Raw genomic sequence first — 27,871 nt, forward strand, 5'->3', positions numbered from 1 at the left:
ATTCGGGTATGTACGTGCGTGTCTGCATTTTAAAAAATCATTTTTTCGGCAATCGTTGGTCCGATTGACATGAAATTTTCACCATCGGAGGGCCTCCTCCTGTGGAATATTTTAGTGAATATTATGATGTCACAGGTCACGTTGTACGGGCGCCATCTTGGGAAACCCCCAAAAAATTGCACCTCTATATCAAAAACCGCTGCACAGAAATAATTGAGACAGGTCTCATTGCAAAGAACTCTCCATGCGGAATAACATATGTGAATGATGACGTCATAGGTGCCGCCGTATAATGTGCAGTATTTGTCTAATTTTGTGCAGGATGTTCCTTTTTAATCCACCACAGGTTCACGATTCTTCACTTCAGTTGTTTCTTTATTTTGTGCAGGGTGTTTTGGCTGCAATGTATCCGCATGTATCACAGTCAATGCAGAGCGTGGCATCCCAACTACAGCAGGTTCAGGAAGAGGAAGAGCAAACGGAGGTAGGAATCACCAAGGAATGGGTGGTCTTGGAAACTTGGAAAGGGTCATGTCCCCCACCCCTTCCCTATTTAAAAAAGGAATGCACACGTGGGAGGTGCTCACTCTCACCTTTATTAGTCCCCTACCGGTGTACACCGGAGGGGACTATAGGTTTGCACGCCGTCCCTCCGTCCGTCAGTCTGTCAGGCCGTCAGTCCGTCACGCAAAGCACAGTTTTCCGGACTTTTTTTTCTAAACGCTTAACGCTAATGATTTCAAACTTGGCACATCGTTTCCTCATGATAAGTGACAGATAAAGTTCGAACTTCACGATGTTTCGATCATTTTTGACAAAGTTATGGCACTTTGAACTTTGGGAATTCTGATAATTCTGATGATCCTTAACCCAGTGCCATTTTAAGTTTTAATTTCCTTTAAAAAAGATTTTCTCTGCAATAATAGGACCGATTGAGATCAAATTTTCACTATAGGAGGGACTCGGACTGAAGAATATTTTAATGGTAATTATGACGTCACAGGTCACGTGGTTCGGGCGCCATATTGTTTTTCGCCATATTGTTTTTTCGTTTTTCGTGTTTTTCTCTGCCACGGCTGAATAGATCGAGGCCAACCTTTTCGGGCAGAATCGCATACCCATGACGAACAAAAAAGTCAGCGAGCATGACGTCATGCGTCACATGGTTTCAGAGTTATGACGTTTTTAAACATGAACATTTAAAACTGAGCCCCTCCCTCATTTTTAATCCAATCGAGGGGAAACTTCACAGATATGTTCCGCATGTCAGTCTACTAAAATGTCCTTTTGGAATTTGCGATAGCTCACGTGGTTTGGCAGATATCGTTAATTAAACGAAAATATTTTAAAAATGGATATCTCTTGAATCGCTTTTTTGATCGATGTGAAACTTCATACTATAGTAGAAGTCATGAAGAGTAACAAGTGTGCAAAATTTCAAGATGATTGGATGTACGGTCTGGAAGCTAGAAGTTGTTATTGCATGAAGAAGAAGAGGCGTCAAGTGTGCGGATTTAATTATTTATCACATGTACAGACTGAAAGCATCGTTGGACACGACCTGTTGCGGTCATTTTAACCTCAAATAAAATTCTAATTTAAGATTTGTCCAATAGCTGAGGTATATTAACAAATGAATAAAACAGATTTGGTCAAATTCTGACTTTTTTAATTCGATCGCATTTGACAGAGTTGTGACAAGCTGAGGAAGAAGAAACCTCGCATTGGCTTCTCCAATGTGCCATAAAAAGATGGATATCTCTTGAATCGCTAGTACCTCAGACCGTGAGTTGGTAATAATTTATATAATTCACACAGTGCAATACGTGCAGGCCGCTCCACGGAGCGACCTCGCGGGCTTATCAACGAGGTGAGGCGTGACACACGTGTCTCAGCATACCTCAGATCAAGTTTGAAAACCAGCATCAACCGTGCATAAATTTGCATATTCGATCATTTTTGACAAAGTTATGGCACTTTGAACTTTGGTAGGGGACGTGTATTGCAGCGCAATACTCAGAATGCTTGTTTCTCTGGAGAACCACAACTGGAGAAGCACTGACGGGTTTTAACCAAACTTGGCGCAAGTACGGATTGAAATTCAAAAGATAAACTGATGCCATTTTTGTGTTCATCAGGTGAAAGGTCACATGCCCTTTAAGTCTTATTTTACAGACCACAAGTCGAGTTAAAACATCAAATGTATACTTCATCATCAAAAAATGATGTGAACATAATCAATAAATAAAATGAAGTAAAAAATATCATCAAATGTAAACTCTTCTCCTTCCCTGTCTTCCTCTCTTCTCTCTCTCCCTTATGTGACCTTTAATTTTTTATTCAACCTTTGCGATGAAACGTAACAGCGGGTTAACATCTAACATGGACAGAGGCATATCCATCAGCACATTTGCTTTGAATCATATTTTCTATTTTCAGTTTTCTCCTTTTTGTGCGTAAGTTTTGAAAATAAATAAATTGAAATCTTTAAATGATAATTTAGACTTATTAGATGTTGAAATCTCCTATTGGTTCCTGGACTCGATAATATTTTCAGATAAGAGTGCCCACTTCATTTTACCTTCAAAACCCACTCCTGGTACCAGTGATCTGATACTATCAGCCATAATCTATTGTACCTTTTGTTAGTTTCTACATATTCACTGAAAGTTTCTCCTTGATTTTTGAATAATTCAAACAATGATTCCTCCCAGAACTCCAGCAGAGATGCCGAGGACAGGTTGGAGGAGAAGCGGATGTTGGTGTGCCAATTTGTGAATGTATCTGTTGATCTGATGAAGAGTGAAATCAACAAGAGAAAAATGGAGAAGCTTTCTCTTCTTGGGAAGCAGAGGAAGAAACTGGAGCAGCAGATGGAGAATCTACGTAAAGGAAAATCCACAATGGATAAAGCATTCCAGGAGCTGGAGGCCGTTTGTTTTCTGCAGGTGTGGTTTGCCATAAATGTATTACAAAAGTTGTAATGTTTAAAATATATTGTTTTGGGGAATTTGCCACTATTTAATTACAAGGAAAAGAAAGGAGGCCTTGAGTTGAGTTGAGGCCTTATTACATGTCATGGCAGATGGTAAAGGTGCAGTATACGATACAATGGTTCAAAAATGATTAATGAAATGGACAAGAAAGGTAAGTGAATGCATTTCCAGGTGTGTTTACGTCATCATGAAGTGAGATTTAGGTTTTGTCATCATGAAGGTTTGGGATGAGAGCGAGTTCATGTCACGGTCTCCAAAGCAGTGATACAGCACGACTACCTGGTCACTGTTGAGGGTTTCAATCATTCCATTCAAGGATTGTATCCAAGGGATGTTCATGTGGACCTCCAGGTACCATGACATCATGGCTTTCATCATGTGCTGGATCATCGTGAATATTTTGGTTTATCCAGCGCTATGTTTATCCAGGTAGTCAAAGTTACCTGTGTGTAACCACCTGGAGAACGTTAATGTCAATTATGGTCAAACAACTTCTTCACATACTTTGTTCCTGAATGATTCAATGTTATTCATGTGAATACTGTTCAGGTTACAGATTTTCCTTAACAAATTGAAAACGTCTTTCTTTATTATCCCGTGCATGTCAGTCCTCCATCTCTTAAATGCTGACTCAACCTCGAACTCTCTAGTATTTAATAAATAAAAACAAACATTCATTCATTCAAATATCTTATCTCATTCTTTGTTTTCTTCCTTTTCAGGGTTCCAAGAACATGCTAAAAAGGTGAGACCGCATTGGTGTCCGACATGTTATCAACAAATCCTGATTTTTTTTTTTGCCCCAATCGTTTTTCAAACATTTAAAGATAATTAGTAAATAATAAACCAAGACAAAATAGAGGGAGACTTTGAGAAATAAGAGTTATTGAAAGAATGAGGATTAGGGAAAGAATGAATGTTTGGGAAAGAATGAGGTTGAGGGAAAGAATGAGGTTGTGGGGAAGAATGAGGGTTAGCGAAAGAATGAGGATTCAGGAAAGACTGAGGGTTAGCGAAAGAATGAGGGTTCAGGAAAGACTGAGGGTTAGTGAAAGAATGAGGGTTATGGAAAGAATGAGGGTGAGAGGAAGAATGAAGGTGAGGGAAAGAATGAAGGTTAGGGAAAGAATGAGGTTGAGAGGAAGAATGAGGGTTAGGGAAAGAATGAGGGTTAGCGAAAGAATGAGGATTCAAGAAAGACTGAGGGTTCAGCAAAGACTGAGGGTTCAGGAAAGACTGAGGGTTCAGGAAAGACTGAGGGTTAGTGAAAGAATGAGGGTTCAAGAAAGACTGAGGGTTCAGGAAAGACTGAGGGTTAGCGAAAGAATGAGGGTTCAGGAAAGACTGAGGGATAGTGAAAGAATGAGGGTGAGAGGAAGAATGAAGGTTTGGGAAAGAATGAGGATGAGAGTGAGGGAAAGAATTAGGGTGAGGGACACACGGGGTGAACAAGATGTTACTTATTCAGGTTACTCAGTTGTTTTCCTGAACTTGATTCTTTCCTCCCTTGATTTTCTTCCCCATTTTTGATCTATAAATGAACGGTTTTGGGCTGACTAAGGGAGGAGGGTCATTATAAAGTTCATTTGTGTTATTAATTAGACACAAACTTTAATAAGTACCTTTAATTCTCATTGATTCTCATTTGAGTTTATGTTTACAGTTCATTCCTTTCTGTCCTTTTCTTCGTTCTCTCCCATCCTCATCACCTTAAAACTATTAATTTCTAAATTGTCGAGATCTACTGTGTTCATAGATAAACTCGAAGTCTTGAACATCCTTGAATATTCTGTTCTGCTCATTTCTCGTGTTCCACCTTGTCTTATTGCTTCTTCTCTCCATGTCCATCCATGATCTCTGCTCACCTTCTTCTAGAACTCCTCTTTCTAATTATTCCTCATTCCGTTCCAAATAATTTCAATAGAAAATTCATGGAACACCTTACCCCACACTGTCTTGAGAAAAAGGACTTTTGGAAGGGTCTTTTCAACTCTTGGTTTACTTTTCCGATCACGATCTATATTTTTGTCTGAATCTTGATATTTTCCAATGCTGAAAGCGTGAGCGGCAAATTTGATTGGTCATGATAGGGAAAATTTGCGTGTGTCCAAATACTGCTAAACTGGAGTTTTTTGGAGCTGCCAACAAGGGGATTTGTATTCCACAGTGTTCAAAATTTAAAACATTCGTTGAAGTACCCGGCATTGCACGGGGAAATTCCATGCAATATGTATCTTGAAATATTAAGGGGTGCCAATTTGAATGATGCAGCTGCATGAAGAATTAAATGTATTTTATTTGCCAGATATAGCGCACCCCTTTATATGAACCTTTCTGGACCATTACTTGGTTCCTCCTAAGAATACAAGGCATTCCAGCATGCACACGGGATTTTTTTTGAATGTCCATTCTTTTCTATTGTTTGCTACATGGCACATACCATATAAAGGGGCCTTTTCTATGCCCTTGGCATTTTCCCCAAGAATGCTTGTTATCTTTCCACTCGCATCAACTTTCACAATTAACACCTCACCAAACAAACGTTGCAGAGTCAGAGAAAATAAACAATTTCTTACATATGGTATGCAATCATCAGGATGCAAGTGTTATCCATGCACGGAACATGATAGACTGTCTAACAGTACAGGACAAATGCATAAGTACACAGTGTACATCAACATGAATTACAACGAGATTAATAAACAATGGACAAAGAGATGGTTTATAACATTTGAACATGGATTCATGGATTACAAGGTGATTGATGGACAATGGACGTGGTTTATAACATTTGTTCCTGAATTCTCTGCATCTTGTTTAAGGAGCTCAGATGGGAACACTAACAGGTCAACAGTAACACGTCATTTGTTAGAATGGTGTCCCACATCCCAACGCAAACACCTTTTTGGATTATTCTCACCCCTGTGTAGACTACTCCAGACATCCGGTTTTCTATACCATCACTTCTGAGCTTGTCGTTTCTTCTGTCCATCTCCTGTCAGGAAGCCGAGTCCAGGTCCCACTGACTCACCATGTCTGGTGCTTGCCTCGTGCTCTTCATCTCATCTTTCAATCATGTCGTCATCATTGATTTATTCATTCCACAAATCACACCTCATTCTCTCCAACCCTCACCGACACTCTTTTCATACTGTCCATAGTTTTTTTTTTCTACCTGTTTACTTTGTATTCATTTATTCGGCTCCTCTGAAATCTTTTTTCTGAATAATAATACACATTAATATAAAAATTTACTCTATTTTCTATTTTTTCATTATTTACCACTCTTTTACAGATAACTTGTTTTGATATGTGAAAATGCATTATTTGAACAATATTCTCTGCATGAATTTCTAAAACTGATGTTTTTCGTTTTTATTCCAAGGCTCAGGACCATGTCAGACTTTAAATCCATGAAGAGGACACCGCTCCCAGTTCTGCACTTCTCGAAGGAGGAGAAGACTTTGGACGGGCTTATTACGCTTAATAAGAAGTTCATGGAGAAGATACAGAGTAAGTGACACAAACTGGACATTTTATCAATTAATAATAAGGGAACACAAAACGTGACACAAATATGGAAGGGAAGCAGGAAGGGAAAATTCTAGAAAAGGAACAAATGACGCCGTATTTTTTATTTTATTTTTTTTGTACCAAATCATGGCTCAGGAAGAGGGGTTACCTAGGGCAAAAGGCTGACATGGTTTCAGTGGGGAAACAGGTGTACGCAACAGGTGGGTGCAACAAGCAAAGCAACCTATGAACAGGAGAAAACTAAAGATGGGAGGGAAGTAAATATGCTCATCTGAAACCAGGAGGCTTGGGAGAGGTGGGGCTCACAAGGATAGAAATATTTACAGGTAGCGATGGAGATATCATGATATTGTTACTGTTATGTTTGTGGGGGTAGGGATGAAATACCTTTGGAAAGGTAGGATAGTTTAGTTGTGCATTGACCGCGTGACGTGTAGAAAGCCCATTTCAATGTACGTAAGCAGGGTAAACTTTGAGCTTAAGAGTGTTTATGTGTCACCACACGGAGGGTGTTTTTGTGTTTATTAGTTCTAGGGCATAAGATTCATAATTCCCAATATGTAATCACCTCCTGTGATTTGTCCTTCTGTTTTTTACAAGTAATCGGCTGGCCATGCAAACAAGCGCTCCATTCACCCACAACACGGTCATGCCGACAAAGACCCAAACATTTGCCGAATGGCGAGTAAACCCCGCCCAGCTGAACATTCCCGAAGGAGATTAGACTCCGCCTTCAAGGATCGTAACTGGCAGGCGGCGCCCCGAGTGTCGTCATTTGGCGTCAAGCAGGCCGTGGGGCCCTTCTCAGAAGGGCATGATTGGCCAGAGTGATGGGATGATGTAATGAGACGTGGGGATTGGTCAAGTGTGATGTCAGCGAGGGGAAAAAGTAGGGTGTGTCCTGCCCCCCCCCTCTCTCTCTCTCTCTTGGACTGGCTTCGTGGCGAGTGGTCGCATTTTAGCTCTCTCTCTTGGGTTGGCTTTGTGGCGAGCGGTCGCATTTTAGCTCTCTCACTCGTTCTGGGCTTCGTGGCGAGCGGCTACATTTTGGTTATCTCTCTCTTGGACTGGCTTCGTGTTGAGCGGTCGCATTTTAGCTCTCTTGTTCTGGGTTTTGTCATGAGCAGTCGTATTTTGGCTCTCTCTCGTTTTGGGCTTCATGGCGAGCAGTCACATTTTGGCTCTCCCTCTCGATCTGGGCTTTGTGGCGAGCAGTTGTATTTTGGCTCTCTCTCTCAATCTGGGCTTCATGGCGAGCGGTCACATTATGGTTCGCTATCTCGTTCTGGCCTGGGTGGAGGACAGCTGCGCTTTGTGCCTTGTGCACCTGAAAGATTAATTGGAGCTTTGAAGAGCGTGGAATGACTGTAGGAGGATGGTTTGCCGCCGCTTCGTGGCTAAGGTTACGTGTGGTGATTTGCGCCATCTTGTGCGCTCCCGCACGGAGACTCGGGGATCGTTGATGCTCCTCGTCGGAGCAATCTGAGTTTTGGCCAACTCACCAAACCATTTTCTTTTATTTTATTTTTCTTTGCCCCTGTCCTGCAATTGTGTCTGAGTGGAGGTGCCTCAAGTAGGAAAGAGGTTTACCTCAGCATTCATGTTCTTTTCATTGTCTTTTCATGTAATCTCATTAAACCCATATTTGTTGCATTTTACATTGGTGTCGTGTTCGTTTACTTGGTTGTGGCTTCGAGGAATAAACCCCGTGTTGGCCGTCGGTTCAGGAAAGGCCGCGGTTCCTTCCCGCATGTGCGAAAGATAATCCCACCAAGTTCGGGTATATGCCTCAGAGTAACAACGTTTGGCTATTTGTGTTCCGGTGTGAGGCCTTTGTTCATCGGCCACGGACTGGACATTACGTTTGTGGGGGTAGAGGACAAATTACCATAGTGGAGGCAGGATTGTATAAATTAGTATGAACAGCATGTGAGTAGGAAGCCTATTTCGATGTCTGTAAGTATAAAAACAGTGAGCTTAAGGTTGTTTATGTGTTCCTCCAAGGAATCGTATAGACAATTAATCCCACCCCACCAACCGACGAAGGAAAAAGGCCTCGTCCAGTAGGGGCGGAGAATCGGTTGGCGGTCAAGAAGGCCATGAAGCCCCACCCCCGAAGTGCATGATTGGTCAGAGTGACATCATCGAGAGACTTCGAGAACGGAGGAGGAAGGATTGCTCTCTCCGGTCCTGGCTTTGTGGAGGGTGGTCGCTTTTCTCGTGAGTGCTTGTGGGGAGAACTGTTCTGAGCCCAGAGATCCTTGCATCGTTAGAGCCAGGGTTGTTGTTTGTCTCTGTGCTCTTCAGGGGAGTTGGGGACCGTGTTGTGCTCCCCCCCCCCCCCCCCCCCGGGATCAAGCGGGAGACGTTTGGCTGCATGCTGGCATGATTGACCTGCGCCATTGTATGGGCGCTTCGACGCGCAGTCCTCTCGCGCACCAATCCCACCAGAGTGCTCGTTGATACCAGAGCTGAGTGACAGCAGAAAAGTGGGGATTTTCTTTAATTTCCTTTAATCATTCCCCTGTCTGTTTTCCTGTCTGAGTGGAGACGTCTCAAGTTTGGGATATTAGTTTTTACCTCACCGTTAATTTTTGGTTCTTTGATTTACTTCATTAAATTCCTTGCTGTGCTATTTCTTTGTTGTGTCTTGTTTGCATGGTGTTAGGTTCGAGGAATAAAACCCGTGTGGTGACCGTCTGAACTAATCAATTTGGTTCCATCGTGCATGCGTGCCAAAAAGTACCACCAATTTTTGGCTTTATTACCTCAAAGTGAAGATCGACCAGCTATCCATCCAAGGCTGGTTTTCATCGGCCATTGACTTGAGAATATGCTGGTGTAACACGTACTTGAGGTCCCTGGAATGAAAATTTGGATTGAATAGTCTCCAGAAAGCAGTTCCACAAATCGGATAAAGGACCGGATATTTGTGTTAAGTAGAGATTTTGGAAGTTTGAGAAGAAGGAGTTAGGAGTTACTGTAAGAAGGGATTCATCCTCAATTGTTACGTGCTCCTCCCCAAACCCCGGTCACGGTGTACCTCCGAGCCCCGAGAGGTGTCACAGCAGAAAGATGTGTTATTCTGTATGTCAAAGATCAATGGTGAAACCACACCAATTGTTACCAACAAACAAGTATTGTATTAAGATCACACAAGAATAACAGTACAACAACAATAGTAATCAATTGTACAACCAGTATATATTTCCTATGATGGTACCATCAGGTTCGTACAATATAACTCACTGTGCTCCAAGTGTGCGAAAAGAAGAACATTCCCCAATGTCTCTATTCCGGCATCAAGCCAAAGTCGATCCGCTCCAGTAATCGTCAGAACGATGTCTAATCGAGACCAGAATCCCATTCGGATGACAGTCACAGTCACGCTGCCAAAGCTGTGCAAAGGTGCCCTCAAGGCGACTGGGAAATCACACCCTCGGGTATGGACGTTCCACGGCTCCCAATCGGCGAACCGCAGATTTCCCACTTAAAAGCCACGTTACACACACACACACCAGATTAACGTCTGAATGCGGTGACAATGGTTAAAGCGAGGTGAAAAACCTTGAGCGATGCGCAAATCCTGCGCAAGGTAAAAATGGCAGACGGCCCGTTCTCGTGGCGTAACGGCACTCCAAAGATTCTCTTCGGAATCAACTGCAAAACCTGTCACGCAGGTTTATCTGTCACAGCGATGACAACTCTGTCGCAGGAATCTCTTTCCCGGGAAACCCAAAGTTCACTCGTGACCCTCGTTCATCAACGTTTGCTCAGGACCTTGAAGCAGCTCGGCTTCTTGTCCGACTCACTCGCACCGCCTTCTCTTCCTCCTCTTCCTCTTCGTCGTCGTCTGGTTCCGGTTTCATTTAAAACATTATCTTTTTTACCTTTTTAAAATAGGAATCTCTATTTCCCTTAAACGACAACAATAATAGTACATGGAATCAAAAATGTTTACAGTGGATGAAAACCACAACAATGGAAGTGACTAATCCGTAACACTTCCCCCCCACAAGAAAGAAAGTTTGAACATCGTGAAAACTTTCTTTGCAGGCAAAAACTCTTTTAACAAACAAAAGTAAAACTCACACCCAAATGATCAATTCACGTGAGCCACAATAATTAATATTCCCCAAAATAAAGCAACAAAACTTCCAAACAACCTACATAAATTTCCAAAGTTTGTTCGCTCTGGACAAAGCATCAGCAATGACATTGTCCCTGCCCTTTACATGCTCAATTTCCAAGTTGAACTCCTGCGAAGCCAAACTCCATCTCATCAACCTCTGATTTATATTTTTCATTTTTTGAATGAAGGTTAAGGGGTTGTGATCAGTGAATCCAAAGCAAAGCAAATCTATAGCACTTTTTGAAGGAGGCCGAGCTGAGAGCCAGGTTTCATGGTGGTTGGGTGGTGAGGCCTGGAAGTATTCACTGCATGGACGCATTTAGGAACGTGGAGTTCACGGGTTAATCCGTGTCGGAATCTTGGCTTGGCTGCTCCTGAGCACTCGGTGCTTCCAACTCTTCTCTTGATCATAAAAATCGTAATCACGGTTGTAGAGTCGGTGCTGTAGTCACGTGAGTAGCGGTCTCCATCTCGGCTACCACCGTAGTAGTCATCCCATCTCGAGTTGCCAAAACTGCGCTGCTGCTGCTGGGAGCCTCCGTAGTAATCACGACTGCGGTCACCACCAAAACTACTACTCCCACCCCGGGAACCAAAGCCACCCCTGAAACTACCTCCACGTTTTCCTCCTCTGTAGCCCCCTCGACGCCCATGGCCTGCCTTCTCTACTGTTATGGTCCGACCTTCCAAATCCTTGCCATTCAAATCCTGTTCTGCATCTTTGGCGTCCTTTGTGTTTTCAAACGTGACAAAGCCAAACCCTCTCGACGTTTGCGTCTCCCTGTCTTTTATCAGCAGCACTTCCAAGAGTGGTCCATATTTGCCAAAGATAGAGTCCAGAACATCTTCACTTGTGTCAAAGTTCAGAAGACCGACAAAGAGCTTGCCAACTGCCTCCATCCATGACTTGTGTGTGCTGACACTTAGTTTCAGGATACTCGACAAGAAGTGACTGTGCAAAGCGTGATGTCAGTTCCTTCTCCTTCTCTTCAGAGCGCTGCCTACCCATAGCACGAGTCGCGGCACAGGATGGAAAGATACCCGGAATCTCCTGCTCTAACTGTGCGGTGTTATTTTCCATACTCGTCTTTTCAACAAACATTGGATTACCAGAAACTCGACCACCGGCCAAATCATTCCCGATAACAAAAGAGATTCCCTTTACAGGAAGAGGGGCTTGTAAACCTACGGTGATCGGTCCTGACACCAAATCAGACTTCAAATGGATGACATGAAGAGGAGCTTTAACATAGCCACCAACCCCCTGTAAAAGAACACTAACACCAGTTGCCATCTTCTCTGACAATGGCAAAATGCCCTCAAGCATCAAAAATTGATGTGCTCCTGTGTCCCTCAATACCCTAACAGGTCTCTGGTTTGTTAAGTCTCCATCCATTGACACAAACACCTCTGAAATAAAAGGTTTGTAACCCTCTTGAACAAGGTCGTGCTGTGATGCCGTAACTTTGGCATGGGAACCTTCACAAGGCACTGTCCTCCAAGGACGATTTCTCGCATTGGCCAATGCATTCGGAGTTGTACTAGTCTGACTCCGCTCCTGATTTTTCCTTTTCAGGGCATAACATTGGGACATCAAATGCCCAGGTTTCTTGCAAAAAGCGCAAGTAGGCCCGGAGGAAAAACTCGTGGTCTGCCTCGGGCCCCCCGGAAGATAAGTCTATCTTGGAACTGTAGTCTTCTGATCCCTAAAAGTCGCGGTATCAGATTTGTCCCCATAGTCACCTCTAGGCCGCCTCGATGAATATTTGTTGTCAGCCCCTGATTTACCATAACTCCCCTGGCTAACTCTAGGTGGGAAGTTAGGTTTGTGGAACCCCATCCGGTGTGTCAAGGCATAGTCATCTGCCACGGTTGCTGCCTCATACAACTCTGGTACTTTCTTTTCATCCAGATGTACTTTAATGTCCGCGTGGACACACTGTTTGAATTCCTCCACCAAGATCAATTGTCGCAACAGGTTGAAGTCTTTCCCAATCCCCTTCGAGTCACACCACCGATCAAACATGGTTTCCTTCATTCTGGCAAACTCCACATGGGTCTCGCTCTCCCTCTTCCTGGCATTCCTGAATTTTTGCCGGTAAGCTTCAGGGACCAATTCATAGGCTTTGAGAATGGCTTTCTTCACTACCTCATAATCTGCACATTGGTCAATCGGGAAAGCCGAATAGATATCTTGAGCTTTACCCAACAGAACACTTTGCACTAACATAGTCCAGGACCCCACAGGCCATTTTAGCATTTGAGCCACTTTCTAAAAGTGTAAAAAAAAACTTGGCTACCTCCTTTTCATTGAAGGGTGGAACCAGCCTCACATGCCCACCATCATCCCAAGTGTTCTGACTCGTTGTCGAACTAGCCGGCATGGATACTACTTCTCTCCGTTCTCCCAGTAATTCCAGCTCCTTGAGTTAATTTCCTTCTGATACTCCATGTCACATTCGTTTAACTCCATTTCGGCTCTCCCTTCCTCTGCTCTTTCCTCTGCTCTGCCTTCTTCTTCAGCTCTCCTTTCCTCTGCTCTTCTCTCCTCGAGTTCTCGTTCCTGTTCTGCTCTTCTTTCCTCGAGTTCCTTTTCAGCTCTACATTCCTCTGATCTTTCCTCTGCTCTTCTTTCTTCTTCAGCTCTCCTTTCCTCTGCTCTTCTCTCTTCGAGTTCTCATCCTGTTCTGCTCTTACCTTTTCTGCTTTCCTTTCCTCTGCTTTTAACCTTTCCTGGCTCTGCAGTTGCATCTCTATTTTCCGGAGCTCCACATTTTCTTTTTCCTCGGGTAACCAATCCAAGGCTACCTCTTTCCATGTTCCTTGTCCCACCAGAGATTCTACCACCAATGTCTGCATCTCTGCTTTCTTCATATTAACTCGGACCTCCAAGTTAAAATATTTGGCCAATATCAAGTGTTCCGATCTTTTTAATGCTTGGAACTGTGCCTCATTAGGGGACACCTCAAACTTTTCTGCGTCAAACACCATGGTGACTATCAGTTAACACCTGTTAACCTTCACACAACAATTTTTAAAAAAATTTGGGAATGCTAGAAAAATTCGAAATTTGGGAATTTTGGGAATGATAGGGAAGTCGATCCCGGAGGAGATTTGGGAATTTTGTCAGCAAAGATGAGCCCCCAATTTCTGTTACGTGATCCTCCCCAAACCCCGGTCACGGTGTACCTCCGAGCCCCGAGAGGAGTCACGGCAGAAAGATGTGTTATTCTGTAGGTCAAAGATCAATGGTGAAACCACACAAATTGTTACCAACAAACAAGTATTGTATTAAGATCACACAAGAATAACAGTACAACAACAATAGTAATCAATTGTACAACCAATATATATTTCCTATGATGGTACCATCATGTTTGTACAATATAACTCACTGTGCTCCAAGTGAGCGAAAAAAAGAACATTCCCCAATGTCTCTATTCCGGCATCAAGCCAAAGTCGATCCGCTCCGGTAATCGTCAGAACGATGTCTAATCGAGACCAGAATCCCGTTCGGATGACAGTCACAGTCACGCTGCCAAAGCTGCGCAAAGGTGCCCTCAAGGCGACTGGGAAATCACACCCTCGGGTATGGACGTTCCACGGCTCCCAATCGGCGAACCGCAGATTTCCCACTCAAAAGCCACGTTACACACACACACCAGATTAACGTCTGAATGCGGTGACAATGGTTAAAGCGAGGTGAAAAACCTTGAGCGATGCGCAAATCCTGCGCAAGGGAGAAATGGCCGACGGCCCGTTCTTGTGGCATAACGGCACTCCAACGATTCACTTCGGAATCAACCGCAAAACATGTCACGCAGGTTTATCTGTCACAGCGATGACAACTCTGTCACAGGAATCCCTTTCCTGGGAAACCCAAAGTTCACTCGTGACCCTCGTTCGTCAACGTTTGTTCAGGACCTTGAAGCAGCTCGGCTTCTTGTCCGACTCGCTCGCTCCGCCTTCTCTTCCTCCTCTTCCTCTGCCTCTTCGTCGTCGTCCGGTTCCGGTTTCATTTAAAACATCAACTTTTTTACCTTTTAAAAATAGGAATCTATATTTCCTTTAAACGACAACAATAATAGTACATGGAATCAAAAATGTTTACAGTGGATGAAAACCACAACAATGGAAGTGACGAATCCGTAACACAATAAATTAAAGATGGTCGGAGATCGAAGAGAGCAGAGGGATCAAGACTGGAGGAAATGGGAAATAACAGAGGATCCAGCAACCTCTGCAATGTGAGAGCAGCAGGTCTTGTTCTTTGGTCTTGTCATGTGAGATAATAATAACTGATAGTTTTATTTTCCACTTATTCCAGGAGAGACAGGTGTGAAGTGGAGGTGCAAGCCAGTGGGGTGGAGCATTACTCCATTGTGCTGTGGAAAAGCTGTGTTGGTTGTGAGTAGTTTTAATTACCCCGTGCACATGAAGTGAAAAGGTGGGTTAGGGAATTTATTCATGTCCGTTCGTCTGTCTGATCAGTTTATCATCATCAGTTTATAACCGAGGAACTACTTATTTAAATTAAATGTGATATTTTGAACAGTCGGAAGACCATTTTTTTCGTTTTGCAGGTACTTTCGTTTTGAATTTGTCCCGATCACACAGTGCAGAACAGAGCGAGATCATATTCTTATTCTGTCCACCTGTCTGGCAATCAAACAAAAGTGAAAATCATTCAAACAGGAACCTTGATGTTTTTAAGGATGTTATAAATCACACAGGCAGAAAGAGCTAATGTAACATGTTCGATAGGGTGATGTAATAGACACTGGGTAAAACGGCAGTAAAATCTGGAATCAATTTATTTGTGCACCTTTAAACCTTCAATCAAATTTAATTAATTATATACTTGAACACGATAAAACAAACCTTCATAATCCCTCCAAGAACCATGTTATAATTGTTATATGTCGACATCAAGGAAGAGATTTATTTTTGTTGTGATCCCGCACACGCGTGACGTCACAACATGGCTGCACTTGGTATTTTCTCTTTCCAAGCAACTAGGTCGCGCTTGTCGAGCCAGCTGTTCCTTATTAACGGTTTTGAATGGAGTGCTTGCTTAAGTGTTCAAACCACTTGGTGAGTGCTCTCCAAGAATCTTGGTAACTGAACACACCCTTGGTGTTCGTGGAGCTGGAAGGTGGTCATTGGCGGTGTTCATGGAGCTGGATCGTGGTTATTGGCGGTTACGCATCGGGGATGGGGAGCCTGGCGGCATGTCAGGGCTGTCTGGTGAACGTGCTTACCAAGCTGTTTCATTGAAGGCATCAACTGGGGCCGTGTGATCACCTTCTTCCTGTTCGGTGTCACACTGTACACAGAGTTGGCTGCACCAATACACATGGACTCGCTTTATTCATGCATGACTGACTACATGGAGAACGACCTCAATCCGTGAATCGTTGCTAATGGTGGGGTGGTTTCCTCCATCTTTTGCTGGAGAGCTTTTCTCACTGCTGGTCGTGCTTTACTGCGATTGGGGTGATGCCAAGGAGGCGGTTCCTTGAAGTAAATACTTGAACACTGCGTGGTGTATCATGTTCTATGAACTGTCAGGTTTTTGAAGTAATGACTGACAGATGGAGGATACACCATATGGAGGATCCTCTAAGTTGGAATTCCAGCATGGATTCAGGAAATCAAAGTATTATGATTGGAAAAATTGGTGATGGAGAGAATGATGAAGGAAAATATATTTTACTCCCTAAATATACATTTCCAGGAAATAACTTACTTGGATCCCACTTATTCTCTCTGCTTTTGAAGCTGGAAGGAGGCTATGTTTTCACCCCTGTGTATTTGTCTGTTTCTGTCTTGGTTGTCTGTTTGTTTTCCTGTGAGCAGGATATCTCAATAAGTTGTGGATGGATGCGGACAGAATTTTGTGGAGAGGTTGGGTGTGTGACAAGGACGAATTCATATGATTTGGTGAAGATCCGAATCTTTGGTACATCATGGTACATCATGGGCGAACAAACTTTGGTACATCATGGGCGATGACGGTTGTGATCAAGTTTCATCAAAAATGTGCATGTAGTTTCGGAGAAGAGGGAAAATACCTATTTTGTGGGGTCAAATGACCCCCGTAGTTCCCCTTAGTGAGCGCAGATTTTGATGCGATCAATACACCTTCGTTAGGCATCAGGTATGAAGCTTGTGGCGAAGTTTCATCAAAATCCAGTGTTTGGTTCAAGCGATAGTGATTAAAGTTTTAACAGACCCACTCACTCACTCACTTCCCTACGGACACTGCTGATCGCATAAGCTCACCGTACTAAAGTCCAGGTGAGCTAAAAATTCTGCGTTGGTAAAGGGAATTTTGAAATCTATAATTTTTTTCACAGGTGCACTGCCCTAGATTCACCAAGAACTTTCAACATCAACATAAATCATTCACATGTTCCTAAAATCATTCACATACGTACATATTCACATACATTTACATGCATATCACACAACAGAAGACATATTCACATATGACATATACAGACATATTCAGACATATTCATATTATCACATATTCACATACAATCATTCACATACATATTGAATCATTCACATGTACCTTGAATCATTCACATGCACATTTAATAATTTGTATGTACTTTGAATCATTCACATGCACATTCGATCATTCACATGTACCTTAAATAATTCACCTGTTCCTTGAATCATTCATGTGTACCTTGAATCATGTGATGTTCAATTCCAGAGAAGAACGAAAGATTCATTCTATTTTGTGGAGAAAACGAATTTGCGATCACTCGATTTTAGTACATTAGAGGGAAGTGTAAGAACAATGTTGTGAAATTTCCTTCATGAATCGATGAATATTTTATTTTATTTTCATACAAAATGGAGGTTCCATTACTCTTCCCCCATGTTTGTTGTATTGAGATTTTTGGTTAAATGATAAAAATAAAATCATCATAAACATAAAAACAAGAGAATTTCACATCTTGTAATTTTTGTTCATCTTTAATCATTTCCACAGAAGGGCCAGAGATGGTTTATCTGCAGCATCCGGAGGATTTATTCCTGGCGAAGCATCCGGAGAAGGATTATCTGCACCATCCAGAGCATTTATTTCCGGTGGCGCATCCAGAGAAGTTTGATCTGGATCAGAACAACTTGAGAAATCATTGTAAGTGAAGGGAACTGGGGAGGGTGTTCTTCTTATTTAAAATTCCATAATTCCTCCTTTTCATTCTTTCCTTTTTCTTCTGTTTTATTTCCCTCATTAAATTTTTCTTCACTCAATTCCACTTCGTGATTTTCCAACTCTATTCTCCCACTTGTCAAATGTCACAAGACCCAAAGTTTGTTCAATTGAACGATGTCCAACCAGGAGGAGGGGATAGTCCAAACTTGTGTTTACTGATTAAAGGCCTTTCTTAATCCCCACCCTCTCCTCCCTCCTACCCCATCCTCCTCTCTTCCACTCTCTCTTCTACTACCCCATCCCACTCTCTCTTCTACTACCCCATCCCACTCTCTCTCTCTCTCCTCCTCCCTCTCCTCCACGACCCCATCTCCTCTCTCTCTCTCCCACTCTCTCACCCCCTCTACCCCATCCCCCCCTCTCTCTCCTCCTCCCTCTCCCCCATCCCACTCTCTCTCCCCCATTACCCCATCCCCCTCTCTCTCTTCCACCCTCACCCCCACCACCCCATCCCACTCTCTCTCTCCTCCTCCCTCTCCCCCACTACGCCATCCCCCTCTCTCTCTCTCTCCCGCTCTCTCACCCCCTCTACCCCATCCCCCCCTCTCTCTCCTCCTCCCTCTCCCCCACTACCCCACCTCCTCTCTCTCTCTCACCCTCACCCCCACTACCCCATCCCACTCTCTCTCCCCCATTACCCCATCCCCCTCTCTCTTTCTCTCTCTCCCACTCTCACCCCCACTACCCCCATCCCACTCTCCCCCACTACCCCATCCTCCTCTCTCTCTCTCTGCCACTCTCTTCCCCACTACCCCCATCCCACTCTCTCTCTCCCTCCCCTTCTCACCAACAATGTAATCAGAACAAGACCTTTTTTTGACGATTACTGGTTCGTTTTTCAAGCATAAGTGGTATAAATTGCTCTTTCATCCTGATCTATCTATAATTCCAGTAATCTCTGTATGTGTGTTTGTTTGTTTGTTTGTCTGTGACCGCTGTTTCTCGACAACCACGGGTCCGATATACTTTAAACTTGCCAGGTATATTGCTGGGGACCCGAGGATGTGCCTTTTCAAGGTTTCATATTAATCGGACAATTACTTACCGAGCTATGTCCAAAAAACGATTCAACCAATCAGAGAGCAGCGAGCTATCGCGTGTGCCGAACGTGGCGAACACACTCTGCCTCGGACGGCACATTTGAGAGCGTATTCATTTATTTCACGTTGGGAAACTATGTTGCCGCTATGTTGGCGTTAAACTATGTTTTAAAACTAATTAAAACCATTTCATGTAAATAGAGGGGGGGGGGGGGGGGGGGGGGGGATTGTCACTGTACTCGCAAGCCGTTCGCCGTTCGCTTTGGCGTTGCGAATGGACCAAAACATTTCATGGACCAAACCATTTCATGTAAAGCGTTCGCCGTTCGCTTTGGCGTTGCGAATGGACCAAAACATTTCATGGACCAAACCATTTCATGTAAATAGAGGGGGGGGGGATATAATTTTAGATATCTATCTATAATTCCAGTAATCTCTGTGTGTTTGTTTGTTTGTACGTTTGTTTGTTTGTACGTTTGTTTGTTTGTCTGTGACCGCTGTTTCTCGACAACCACGGGTCCGATATACTTTAAACTTGCCAGGTATATTGCTGGGGACCCGAGGATGTGCCTTTTCAAGGTTTCATATTAATCGGACAATTACTTACCGAGCTATGTCCAAAAAACGATTCAACCAATCAGAGAGCAGCGAGCTATCGCGTGTGCCGAACGTGGCGAACACACTCTGCCTCGGATGGCACATTTGAGAGCGTATATTCATTTATTTCACGTTTGCAAACTATGTTGGCGCTATGTTGGCGTTAAACTATGTTTTAAAACTAATAAAAACCATTTCATGTAAATAGAGGGGGGGGGGGGGATTGTCACTGTACTCGCAAGCCGTTCGCCGTTCGCTTTGGCGTTGCGAATGAACCAAAACATTTCATGGACCAAACCATTTCATGTAAAGCGTTCGCCGTTCGCTTTGGCGTTGCGAATGGACCAAAACATTTCATGAACCAAACCATTTCATGTAAATAGAGGGGGGGGGATTGTCACCGTACTCGCACCCACGTACCCACGTACCCACGTACGGGCATTGCACCCACGTACGGGCATGCCCTAGTATATATAGTACGGGCATGCCCTAGTAATTTACAATCCTGAAGGAACTTGTAAGATATATCCCAATCTCTCACATAAAAATCTTACATCAACAAACATTGTGGAAACATATATCTATAATAATAAAAGTGTGTGTGTGTGTGTGTGTGTGTGTGTGTGTGTGTGTGTGTGTGTGTGTGTGTGTGTGTGTGTGTGTGTGTCCGTCTCCTCCATAACTCCAAAACCATGAAACCTACCACCCCCAAACTTTGCATACATACTTCTCCACCTCCAAGGAATTACATGAATGAAAACTAGGTGTTTGTGTGTGTGTGTGTTTAAGATAATTTACACAAACAGGCTTACCTTTGGTCAGCTTGCGTTCAGGTCGCTCAGCTCCAGGTCTTACTTCGGCCATTTTGTCTTAATTCTGCCACAATGAGGCTTGCTTGATTGCTTTAGCTGCTTGGTGAGCGCTCTACAAGCAGCTTGGTAATGGATGGAACACCCCTGCTCCCTCGTCAGATTGAGTCTATTATATTTAGTTCCTTCCTTTGAAGAGTAAAAATATGGGCAATATCCCTGGCACTCACCTTGTAGAATAAACAGTATAATACACTGACTAATCACTAAAGGTATTTTAAACCAATATCAATGGTTGCTGGAAGACAGGGCAGCATGTAGAATCATACTAACATAATCATAAGACTTTAAACAAACAAACAAAAATATACATATTTTGGGGGGCAAGCATACCTCCTCACCCCCATCCCCGTATACCTCCCCTTAGGGCCCGTTTTTTTTTACCATGAACAAACATGTACACCACAAACGTGTACACCACAGGTGGTGAAGGTTGTGGTGAAGTATCATCAAAATTGTGTGTGTAGTTTCAGAGGAAAAACCAAATTCCTATTTTCGGGGGTCAAAGCTGGAGCCCGAAAGCCAGATAGGGATGGGCCCCCTTAGACCCCGTTTTTTTTTTTGTTTTTTTTCAATAATGTCTTGAACAAACTTTCGGTACAACACAACAAATATCATTTGTGCCAAGTTTGGTCACAATCCCATCAGCGGTTTTGGAGAAGTTTCAAGTGTTTACAGACTGACGGACGGACGGACGACGCACCATCGCATAATCTCCCCTGAACCTCGTTCCACGTGAGCTAAAGAGAATTAATTTTATTATTCCCTGCATTTGTGCCACCATACACCACCCAGTTCTTCTTCAAACTCATGAGAAACTATTTATTTAAACTTGGAAAAAAATTAGAGAAACCATCTGCTTCTGAAAAATTCCTCTTATCTTCTTTAAACTCACCCGCCACCTGTCTATGTTGTGGTCGGCGATGACGTGCAGTGCCTCAGGCGGTGCTTCTCCTGCTATAAATGTCTTATTTCCCCCTTTTTGTACGATCTGCTTTCATCATATGAATATAGTTATACTTATTATACCAATAATAAATAAACGTGTAAAACAACCAACGTTGAATGCCAAAGCCACTTGGTTTCCATGGTGATATGGTGGCTCGCGTCTCCATAGGGACATCTCTGGAATTGGAAGAAAAAATAAATTGGAGGATGAAAGTAACAGGTGAAGCACGATGTCGGAGAGGTATGCACACGTGCCTTAAGGTGTCTAGCCATGGTTTGAATCCGGACCGAGTTATAAAATCTCATCCTGGTGTTTCACAGGTGCAGATTGACTCATCAATGTGTGTGACGTCACGTTAAACTGTGCGTGACATCTGCAGGATTTTTATCCCTCCTCCTCATCCTCCTCAATCTCACACATCGCTCTCGTCTTCTCCCCTCCAAGTTGTTGGTGGTGAAGTAAATACATAAATTTTATAAGTTGTTGGTAGTCAAATAAATAAATATATAATATAAGTTGTTGGTAGTGAAGTAAATAAATAAATAATATAAGTTGTTGGTAGTGAAGTAAATAAATAACATGTTGTTGGTAGTTAAGTAAATAAATAAATAATATAAGTTGTTTGTGGTGAAGTAAATAAATAAATAATATAGGTTGTTGTTAGTGAAGTAAATAAATAAATAATATAAGTTGTTGGTAGTGAAGTAAATAAATAAAGAAAAAAGTTGTTGGTAGTGAAGTAAATAAATAAAGAAAAAAGTTGTTGGTTGTGAAGTAAATAAATATAAGTTGTTTGTCGTGAAGTGAAGTAAATAAATAAATTATAAGTTGTTGGTAGTGAAGTACAACAACAACATGCATTTTAAGGCCATTTTCCCTGCTAGACCGGGGGTTAGCCTTGCGGTCCCCATGACAATCTTTTCCATTTTGCCCTATTTTCTGCATCTCTCCTTTAGTCAGGTTCCTTGTGTCCATAATCTGACGCTCGCTGGAATATTTTGGAGAGTTGCCAACCCTCACATTTTTGGAAAGTTTAAACAATGCCAAAACAGAAAATCCATGTTTTCAGATTTTTAAAATGTACATAACATGGTCAAATAGGTCGTTTTGGGGCAAAAAGCCGATTTTTCGAATTTTAGCTCTGAAAATTCAAAATTACTCGCAAGGAAGTAACTGATGATGCATAACTGTTAACTAGAGGACTGTTCTTGATACAGATTATATATATCTGCACTTTGAGTAATGGTTGCCATGGAAACTGCTTTAAATTTGTTCAAATTAACGTTTTTAATGCATTGCTTTCAGTACTTGAATCAAGTAACGCATTATAGAATATAGTGATCAGTGACAGTCCGAATATGAATTGAGTGCAACTTGGCTTAAAGGTTGTCATGCCAAAAGCTATGTTTGGGATAAAACTCTTATTATATGCATTGAAATAATAGTAGTAACATGATAATTGCATGATGCCGAGAACGTTCCGATAGGCCGGAGCAGTTGCATTATTCGTAAAACAAACAACACTAAATCATTGAGCCAGACTGTTGTCCAATGCTGGTTTAGAGTTTCAACTATCTACTCGATGCTACGTATTCTACTTTGGAAGAACGACTCTATTGTCATCGTTAAAACAGCTGCCAAGTCCAAACTGTCCAAACTGTACATAATCAGCGTCCTGTAAAGTGGATCGCTCCTGTATTGTCTCTATCAAATGGTGGAATGACTCGACTTTTGGTTGCAACACCAAGGCTCCTTTCTGGGAAGAATCATCTTGGCACAGAACGCATTTTGACCAGTTCATTGATTCTTTCACCTGGCAGGGATCCACGCCACTCAGTGGTACCTCATCCATCCTGTCGTTGGTCCTGCAAATATAATAAAAATTCATTAGCTCAAAACAGAAAATCCATGTTTCAGATTTTTACCCCAAAAGCGTTTTTACCCCAAAACTACTGTTACCATGGCAACCAACAGTTAAAATGCAACATTTAATTATCTTATAAAATCCATTGTTAGCTATTTAAGTGTAATCCATCATCAGTTGGTTATCTTGTATTGTTTAAGAATTCTTTAAATTTAAATTTAGAAAAAAGTGATTTTCACCCCAAATCTGCTGTTTCCATGGCAACCAACAGATTGAAAAAATCTGAAACATCATTTTTTAAATTTAAATAGATACTAAACTTCTCAAAAATCTATAGGTTTGCTACTCTCCAAGAAATTCCGGCAAAATTACACAAGGAACCTGACTACTTGTTAACTGCTTGTTTCTCCTCTTGGTAGCGAAGTGAAGTAAATAAATAATATAAGTTGTTTGTCGCGAACTGAAGTAAATAAATAAATAATATGTTTTTGGTTGTGAAGTAAATAAATAAATAATGTAAGTTGTTGGAAGTGAAGTGAATAAATAAATAATATAAGTTGTTTGTCGTGAAGTGAAGTAAATAAATAAATAATATAAGTTGTTGGTTGTGAAGTGAATAAATAAATAATATAAGTTGTTGGAAGTGAAGTGAATAAATAAATAATATAAGTTGTTGGAAGTGAAGTGAATAAATAAATACTATAAGTTGTTGGAAGTGAAGTGAATAAATAAATAATATAAGTTGTTGGAAGTGAAGTAAATAAATAATATAAGTTGTTGGAAGTGAAGTGAATGAATAAATAATATAAGTTGTTGGAAGTGAAGTGAATAAATAAATAATAGAAGTTGTCGCTGGTGAAGTGAAGTAAATAAATAAAAACAACTGTTGTCATAAAAGTTTTTGTGATAAATGTGATTCCCAAAGTTTATAAAAAGATAAATGTGTTTGTGTTTCTGTCCATTTGTCTAACAATGTCCGCGACCCCGTGTCGTGTCCGCAGATGGACGGACCCCGAGTCTGGACCCAAACTCTGCACATCGATTGATCGACATCTCCCGGAGCCTCAGGACGGCGACTCTAACCGAGTTCGAGAATCAGTACCCGAAACATCCTGATCGGTTTGATTTTCACACACAAGTTGTTTCCTCTGAGAGTTTCTCCTCGAGTCGTCATTACTGGGAGGTCGATGTGAGGTCGAGTTGTTTCTGCAGAATCGGGATCTGTTTAAACTCCATGGAGAGGAAACGGAGAGGAAGAGGTTGCAAGTTGGGAAGGAATCCCGAGTCTTGGTGTTTAGAGAAACGTGATAACGAATACTCCGCACTTCACAATGATCAATGTAACGACCTGTTCGTGCCGCGGGATCCTGAACGGTTTGGGTTCTTCTTGGATTGCGAGGCGGGAGAGTTGACGTGTTTCGGGGACTCGCGGGTCCTGCACGTGTTCAGGGGGAACTTCATGGACCCAGTTAAACCCGCCATTGGGGTTTGGGATGATGGTGATTCCGTTCATTTTGTACGTTTAGTGAAATAAACTTTCATCACGAACTGATCCCGTTATTTTGGGTTCAAATCAATAAAATCATTTACCTGTTCATGACGATGTGATAACTGATTAATGCTTATATTATAATAAAGTTCATATAATTTAATAAGTTCATTGTTTATCTTATTTGGTGTGAAATGAACTTTAACCTGAACTATTCACTCTCCTCATGATACAATGCGGATTCTTCTTCTTCAAATGTGCGTTTCATTCAAACATTACTTTTAAACCAATGTGAAGATTTATTCTGTCGATAACAGGTGCAATCAATGTGAAGATCTATTATATCGATCACAGGTGCAATCAATGTGAAGATCTATTTTATCGATCACAGGTACCACCAATGTGAAGATCTATTTTATCGATCACAGGTACAACCAATGTGAATATATATTCTATCGATCACAGGTACAGCCAATGTGAAGATCTGTTCTATCGATCACAGGTACAATCAATGTGAATATATATTCTATCGATCAGAGGCGCAATCGATGTGAAGATCTATTCTATCGATCACAGGTACAATCAATGTGAAGATCTATTCTATCGATCACAGGTACAATCAATGTGAAGATCTATTCTATCGATCACAGGTACAACCAATGTGAAGATCTCATCTATCGATCACACGTACAACCAATGTGAAGATCTATTCTATCGATCAGAGCTAAGTAGAGGAAAAATGTTGTTCCTGGACCACCCTCATTTCTCCATTCACTTACATGTAAATTTTCATTTCACCCTCACTTTTCTTCATTTCCCCTTAACACCTCTATTCCTACCCCCTTGGTCTTATGGACCTTTTACTCAATATCATTGATTATTACTCAAACAATGATCCGACAAATATTTGTTTATGCGTAGGAAATAATTTAATTCTCTTACAACTTCCATCACCATCTAATAAATTAACAAAGAAGATGTTTGAGTTTGGTTCTTTATCAAGATATTTTAACTGAGCTAAGATAAAATGGTAAACCTCACTCAATGTTCTTGTTTGAGCACCTCCAGTGCCACATACCATTTTAAAATTAAAGCATATATTTTCCTGACAACCATCAAAATTTTCCGTCCACTCAAAAATATTTCCATCTTTTTCACCCAACTCACCGGTATTTAAATTAATTCTCTTATTTGTTTTGTGAACTTTTTTACCAGTTGCCTTTTCAATAAGACTTATTTGATCTTTTTCACATTCGTTATGTTTTCCATGAATATACAAAGGTTGATTACACCTCCACTCTTTAGTCTGGTTAGTACTTGGTTCTATCATTTATATAATAGTAAAAAAGGCGGCGGTAGCCCGTTAAAATCCCTAACCCCCCTTTTTAACTTATCACTTATATATATTTTAACACTTATAACCATAAGGGAGTCTATGAATTCCATTTTCTAAAATAAACCTCTTATCATCAAAAGCCCCCAATGCTTTCTTATTCACCTCTGTTGAATATAATTGATGTTCATAACTTCTTATCGAATTAATCTTTCTAAACTCTTCTTTCTTTGTTGTTAAACAATTATAATAATTTTCAAAGTTTATTGTTTCATTAATAACATTTTTCTTTACACCTTTTAACTTCTTATCAGTCTTTTCAACGTTATTCACAATGTATTTATAAGCATAAGCCTTAGACCTCAATCCCACAAATTCACTCATAACATATACTCCTAATTCATCCTTGAACTTTCCAATCACCTTTTTATTTTTAGAAGAGAACAACTCACTCTCTGGACTGTAATTACTAGTGTCATAGATATTGTTGTGGATATGAGAATGTTTTTTTATTTTATTGTTGTGGTAAAATGTTGTTGTAAAATATCACCCCTCCTCCCTCCGTTTGTGGTTGTATAAAGGTCAAAAGGGCGTTCCCGTAGTTAGTCCATAAAACATACATGCAGGACACGATATATCTTTTTTTTGACAGTTATATCCTTATTATGTGTATTAGTGTAAGGCTGTGTCTTCCATTAATTGAAATACTCCATTGCACCAGTGAAAGAAATAGATCCCCTTTCCTTCCCATCCCCAAAATCTCCCTTTCCTTCCCATCCCCAAAATCTCCCTTTCCTTCCCATCCCCAAAACCTCCATTTCCATATTACATCCCCTCTCGTCATTGCCGAGCCTCGATTGCCCATATTACCTCCCCTCCAATAACCGCCATTGACCACGAGGCTCGAGTCGGGGAAGAAAGGCGTGTCTCCACCTCGTCATAGAGGGGAGGAGTGAGCCAGCCCCACTCGACCAACCATGAGCCAGGGGTTTGGTTAGAGAGGGCGGAGGAAGAGCGATCGGGGAGGTTCAAAAATGTTGAGGGGCGGGGGCCTATATAACCCAAGGCAGGGCGTGTCCACAGGAGAGATGCGTTTTTACAGAGGAGAGCAGAAGACAGAAAGCCCTGGAGTTGGTCACAGGGAGTTGGTCACAGTGAGTTGGTCTGAGTCGATTGCCAGAGGAGGGTCAGTGGTTGCGGTGGTGAGGAGTGAGAGAAAGAAGAAAGAGTTGAGGGTTTGGACCAGACGAGTGGGACAAGGCCTGGCAAAGCACGCGACGTACACGGCAGCCAAAACAGCAGCCAAAATAGCAGCGTGGGGCCTGGCCTGAACGGCGGCTGCTAAACGCGCCGATCGTGCTGCATGACCCCCTTGGACCTCCCTCTCCCTCCAGCCATCCACATCCTGCGATTCCTGCAATTCCCCGCGTGAGTCAGTGTCTTTTGTTTGTTCTGTCCTGGGATAAGTTAAGCCTGTAGATAAGCTAGTATTTGCACTGTGTCACCTGCGTCTTATGTGTTGTAAATAAACTTGATTGCTCCTTTTTGCTTGTGTGTGTAAATAATAAACCCCATTACTCGTCTGTACGTCCTCTCGTTTTATTCCTTTTTCCTCTTTGCATTCGTCGCCTTTGTCTTTTCCCTGATTGAGCAGCTGTGGTGCGATACGGCCAAAGTTCGGGTGGAATCGGGTAAGTTTGTTAGGTCGCGGTCACCAACCGCTCGGTCTACAACATCTAACCGCGATCTGTAACAATTGGTGTCTGGGAGTGGGATTCGAGGCCCGACCAAATTTAAAAAAAAAAAAAAAAAAAACGAATAGAGGAAAAAA

The 27,871-nt window shown here is 42.0% G+C and overlaps 1 protein-coding gene and 1 long non-coding RNA gene across 4 annotated transcripts in view; one reads left to right on the forward strand and one right to left on the reverse strand.

Annotated features, from left to right (window-relative positions):
• The window catches only part of LOC144888214 (E3 ubiquitin/ISG15 ligase TRIM25-like), a 263,155-nt gene that overhangs the window by 220,250 nt on the left and 15,034 nt on the right, over positions 1–27,871 (forward strand). For 2 of the 3 annotated variants that reach the window (XM_078770384.1, XM_078770383.1), the window contains exons 3-8: positions 389–484; positions 2,715–2,948; positions 3,719–3,741; positions 6,382–6,509; positions 17,672–17,821; positions 24,220–27,623. In XM_078770384.1, the coding sequence (XP_078626510.1) occupies positions 389–484; positions 2,715–2,948; positions 3,719–3,741; positions 6,382–6,509; positions 17,672–17,821; positions 24,220–24,752 (1,164 nt within the window). In that variant the 3' untranslated portion in view covers positions 24,753–27,623. Of the gene's footprint in view, positions 1–388; positions 485–2,714; positions 2,949–3,718; positions 3,742–6,381; positions 6,510–17,671; positions 17,822–24,219; positions 27,624–27,871 lie in introns of those variants that run through there. The other variant, XM_078770385.1, reaches the window with a different exon arrangement.
• Positions 20,979–27,871, reverse strand: part of LOC144889588 (uncharacterized) — a 148,330-nt gene continuing 141,437 nt past the window's right edge. The window contains exon 3 of the long non-coding RNA XR_013621899.1: positions 20,979–23,219. This is a non-coding gene — a long non-coding RNA (uncharacterized LOC144889588). The remainder of the gene's footprint in view (positions 23,220–27,871) is intronic.

Source organism: Myxine glutinosa, chromosome 1 (genome assembly GCF_964187855.1).
Source record: "Myxine glutinosa chromosome 1, kmMyxGlut1.1, whole genome shotgun sequence".
Lineage (NCBI taxonomy): Eukaryota > Metazoa > Chordata > Myxini > Myxiniformes > Myxinidae > Myxine > Myxine glutinosa.